The following is a 5,426-nucleotide window of genomic DNA, read 5'->3' on the forward strand; positions in this document are numbered from 1 at the left end:
GATATTTGCCTCTCTTCCATCTAGAGAAATCGCTTTGGTGACGCAGTTCGGTTGGCGCGAAAAGCCATCCTACCTCTGCGGGGGGTCAGCATTTTACCCCAATCTTTGGGAGTCATTTTACGGGCATGCTGGATGGCCCAACGCCACCGATGATGGTGTGGTTGGTATGGGAAAGGAAACTCTCCTTGGTTCGCTCTTTCAGCTCACGAATAAGGCTGTTCCGTATTTCAGTACAGAGAATTTCATCTTTTTCTCTATCTCCTTTCGGTCTTTTTCTTGTCTTATCCTTGTTATCATCTGGCTCCCCCCTTAGTGTCTTTCCACTTCGACTTCTGTCGTTCAGGAACAAGCACTTCGCCTCATTTTTATCGGCCGGGGTTTTCCCCACTAACCAATTATGTTACGACCACTGAACAAACTTGGTTGACGAACATGGTTTATGCGCCGCTAATGTAGCGGCTTGTCGAGCATTTGACAAACTCACACCATCCATTTCAAATAGGATTTGTCCCGTGGACACACGAGCAATCCAACCCATAGGATTTCCTTTTCCTTTTCCCATTCTTACTTTTGTAGGTTTCCCGGTAATAGGGAGATCCGCAAGAACTCTTACCCATATCTTACCATTTCTTTGGAATTGTTTGCTCATAGCACGATGGAATTGTCTGATTATAGCCCGACGCGTTGCTTCAATGGCTCGATATGAAAGACGACTAGCTTTATAACTTTTAGTGCCATATCTTCCAAAACCAAGTTGTGTACCGTCCGGTTTGCAACCCCTACTACATCTGCCTTTACGATATTTACTATATTTCGTACGTTTCGGATATAGCACGTACTCCTTTTTTTTTACTATATGAAATCCACACTTTGACACCTGAGATTCCGTAACGAGTAGATACTTCCGCAGGAGCATAATCGATTTTCTGGTGAAATACATTACAAGAAGTTTTTCCATACTTTCCGCATTCAGTTCTAGCGATTTCTGCGCCTTCTAATCGACCTGAACAACATATACGGATCCCCTCAACCCCTTTATTCATTACTAATGGAATATCCTTCACTATTTTACTAAAAATGGAACGAAATGATCTTGTTTTGTTCCTCAGTTGAAAAGAGATGTCTTGAGCAATCGGGGAAGCACTTTGATAAACAGATTTGATCTTTACCGACTCAATTAAGGTATTAGTGTTTGTTCTATTAGACAACAAAGATCGCATTTTTTTGACTTCGTTTAAATAAGAGTTGTACCCGTACGGAATTCTTCTGTTTCTCAGTATGATCTCTATCATCATCTCTATTCCCTTTATCAATTCTCCTATCCCACCTAGGTTTATGAATTTTTCTATCAATTCCATTACCTTATCCTTACCCATGAGGTTCCAACATTTGATCCTTAATTGACCTAGGAGTTGTTCCCGGGCATCCTCAAAAAAAAGGTTATTATACACCCCAACCCCATCTCTTAGAAAGAAAAAGGTAGCACCGAAGAAAGGAAAGAGCGAGATGGTGGTTTTTGTTGTTCCCGCGAAGCGAAGATCATTCGCTTGGCGAATGAAGCGGGTCAACCTATTTTTGGATTCGGCCAAACACTTTTTCTCGCTGGTCAAGCTTTCTACAAAAAAAGCGATGCGAGAACGTATTCTCTTATCTAAGCTTCTTCCCTGTGCATTCGCTCCCCCCATCGTGGATGGTTCAGCCACGCCCGGGTTCACGAAATGATTGAGAACTACGACGGGGTCGAAATTGATTTTGTTCTTTGTATTCAATAAGTATTGCATGACCGAATAATTCAAGGAGGGGCGCACTGCGGGGAGGGTCCTTTTAAGTAGATGACTCGTCGGGCCGTCGGAGCGGGACTTCTTTGGAAAAAAGAACTTGAATAACTTTGTTTTTCTAAAGAAGTTGTCATTTTCTATCAGGAACGCTATGTCATTTACAACCTCGGCGTATTTCGGATGCTTGAAGGCCCCGCTGACCCGAAGTAATTTAGAAAGATTCTTCTTTATCGATGGTGGTCGGTCATGGTATCCATAGCGTTGCTTTTTTTTCGGCCAAATCCTGATTTCGTTTTGCTTCTTCCGGTCGTCGAGCCTGATCGACTCGACTCTTTTCCTTGCCCCCCAGCCTTTCACTTCGTTTCGTTCTTCTTCTGTATCGTCGCTTGAATGAAGACACCCGATCGGCCCGACTTTCCCGAATGTCCACCACCGGCCCTTCTCCTTTCCGGGTCTGGTTTTTTTGCGTCGTTTCAGTCGACGGGGAAGAAAGAAATGAATGAATGTTCTTTTGGGAAAATGTAGAATAATACACCTACCAAGACGAAAGCCAAAGGTGAGTCTCGTAGGTGGACGTATCGAACCAAAATAAGATCTCAGATTGACATCTTGATACACTAATTGACTATAATAATAATCACTAAACCAACTTGAATCTGAACTACGATTGAGATACATTCTTAACGAAATAGGATTTCCTTTGCGTGCCATATGCGCTTAGACTTTACTTTTTTTCCCCTTTTTTTCTTCCTGGTCCAATATTTTTTCTCGAAAGTCTTCGTTTCCGTGTTGGAATATACACTTATTATATTAGTTTATATTAGTAGACGAGATTTTACGAAATGAGAAAAAGAAGTTAGCGGATTATGATGCCCTATTAGATAGCCCATGCCTTGCAAACGATTATTTCTAATTAGACTGTGACAGCTGCTTTGCTGATAAATTCAAACCTTGTTGAGCCACGCCAAACAAAGGGATCGTACTCACTAATGGATCGCCTGGAGTTCTTTCTCGCCAGGTGGAAAAGCGCGTACAGATTTCCTCCCCTCCCCAACCCAACCAAGGGCTTTTTTATTCCGAGCCTCATTAGCATGCTCGTCGGCGAGCTATTCTAGTTCTGTAGAGTAACAGCGCGCAATAACAAGAGAGAGAGGCAGGCTTGGCGACCGATTCGTGTCACAGCTATTCCTTCTGTACTACAGTTTGGTGGAGGAACTGTAAAAGAACAATTTCAATCCGTGCTCTAACTTGACATAATCGTTTTAATCATATTCGAAATCTTCATATTAATCTTCTAAATCTTTGCCATCTTTATATTCTCCAGTTGATGATGCATATTCATATTGAACTTTAACTTGTTCAACAACTGCCTTATTTTCTTCCATAGTAGCTTCCTCTCCATCCTGAGGCGAGTCCACAAATAACATTTTATCCATTTGAATTTGATGAACAAACTAACTAGTTTGCAGCAGTTGAATCATGCCTGTTTGATGAATAAACTAACTAACTTGCAAAGCTGCTTGTATGAATAAACCAACATGCTATCCTTACCTTCATTTAACGGATCAACACATATAGATAACATGATAAAATCGTTAACGGCAGCGTCCATTAAGAGGGTAGTTGAGCTAGTAGTTCCAGCATTTTCTGTCCTACCAATCAAGTAAGGGAGCTGGCACTGCTTGTTGTGCAAATTTTATTGAACTCGCAAGCGCACGAATCTATTGTAGAATAGATCAATGGTGATGAGTATCGATTCCACGAGGAGATGGATTTTAATTATATGTAGAATTAATTTTCTATGAGGATGGTTTGATTTGTGGTAAAAGTAACTTAAATTATCCTAAAATTTGAATTAAAATGGCGGGAATGAATTAAAGCGAAATCTATTGAAATAAAGCACTTGGGTATCTAGATCTGCATCAACATGCACCATGAGATAAATATTCCTTATTAGTGCCAATTAAATCATGAGGGGGGAATCCACACCTCATGAACCACACTCTAATCAATATGGTGCTAAGGGCTTATCTTGCCAAATAATAATAACCTTGTACTAGGGAGTTGGTAAAATCAGGGCGGTATCTAGACAAGATTATTATTATTTGTCGACGAAAAGTCAAAACATCCACAATAATTAAAGGGTGAGAGAAAATAAATTTACCAAATAAAGCCCATGACACATGTTGAGACTTCACCTTCAACCCAAGCTTGAAAGAAAATTAGCTACTCATAATTGAACTAGGGGCAAAATGAGAATTTATTAAAATACGTAGAAAATACAAGATGGAGAAGGAATTACAGAAACTTGAACTAAAAAATGAATTCAAGGATGCCAAATTAGGGGGGAGAGCCCCCCTTTTTATAGATACACTGAGTAAATCGTGGCCATCGGATTAAAAACATTTGGACGCTCAGGATTGCGCCACGTCATTAGTCAACAGTACGCAGTTTGACCACGCAGTTTAAACAGTGAAATGGTTTGACCACAGGGTTTGAATAGTGACGCGGTTTGAACAGTGACGCGGTTTGTTTGAAAATAATCCTGTGTATATGCATGTATCGTACGCACGATTTTTGGTCCACTAACATGCTGCCACGTCACTGATCAACAGTGCATAAGAATTTTGTCCAATAGAATCGTGACACCTCATCAGTCAATGCCACATCATTGCTCAATGCCACGTCATCGTTCCATATATGTGAACAATGTCGTGAACAGTAATATAGACAATACCGTACATGTGAATAGTACCGTACATGTGAATAATGTCATTTTTCCTTTTATACTCCTCCTAAGGTTTTCGACTGTCCTGAGTTCAAAAGTGATGTATGTTTTGCTGTCTGATCTCTCGTTCATTGTGAAATGACCATGATGCCCCTAAAATACATAAAATACTTAATTAAAATAAAACACACATAATTAAATTACAAGAGACTTAAATACATAAAAGTAGGAATGTTAGTAAAACTTGAAGTATAAAATGATAATTTTCTCCTTTATAAATATATATTTTCTAACACTTAACACTACTCTCCCTATCAGTTGAGGCTTTCAACTCCTCTCTTTCCGGATGTGAAATTTAGAATATATCTTATCTTTTTCTTTTTAGTGGTGCAGTAGAAGAAGAGAGCGACTTCCTTCTGTTTTATACGCTGGGTGGTGCCACTAGAAGTACAAACCTTAGCCGAGAGCGAGTTCATCATGCGTCTTCGCTTTGCCCCATTCATTCTGTCCGGGAATGATTCAATCGAGAAAGCTTATCCATCTCTGGCAAATGACCCGTGGCAAACTACTGAAAAAAGCAACTTCTTCTAGAGGAAAAGAAAACTTCATTCCTCTGACTCATATACCATACTCTGCATTTCAGTAAACTTTCTTTTTTTTTTGGAAACCGACCCCCTCCTCAATAATCTCTCCTCTCTAGCAGCCAACACAAGAAGCAAAGCTAAGCCTTTTCTTTAATAAAGCTCTGATCTACGACCACCCCTTCTTCTTCTCACTAAACTGAAATTAAAGAATTCCTTGTAGGGTCATACTAATGGCCTTATTTTCTCTTTTCTTTCCTAGCCCCACAAATAACCATCAATTCAAAAGACTTTTTACAGTGACAGTGATAGAAAAGCTTAGAAAAAGATTGAGCACGA

At 40.0% G+C, this 5,426-nt stretch overlaps 1 protein-coding gene across 1 annotated transcript; it reads right to left on the reverse strand.

Moving 5' to 3' along the window:
* Positions 1 to 721: 721 nt before the first annotated feature.
* Positions 722 to 3,154, reverse strand: LOC127901729 (ribosomal protein S3, mitochondrial). The gene has a single exon (XM_052439159.1). The coding sequence runs from the start codon at positions 2,487 to 2,489 to the stop codon at positions 807 to 809; it is 1,683 nt and encodes a 560-aa protein (XP_052295119.1). The 5' UTR covers positions 2,490 to 3,154; the 3' UTR covers positions 722 to 806.
* Positions 3,155 to 5,426: the final 2,272 nt, after the last annotated feature.

Source organism: Citrus sinensis, chromosome 4, assembly GCF_022201045.2.
Source record: "Citrus sinensis cultivar Valencia sweet orange chromosome 4, DVS_A1.0, whole genome shotgun sequence".
In the NCBI taxonomy this organism is placed as follows: domain Eukaryota; kingdom Viridiplantae; phylum Streptophyta; class Magnoliopsida; order Sapindales; family Rutaceae; genus Citrus; species Citrus sinensis.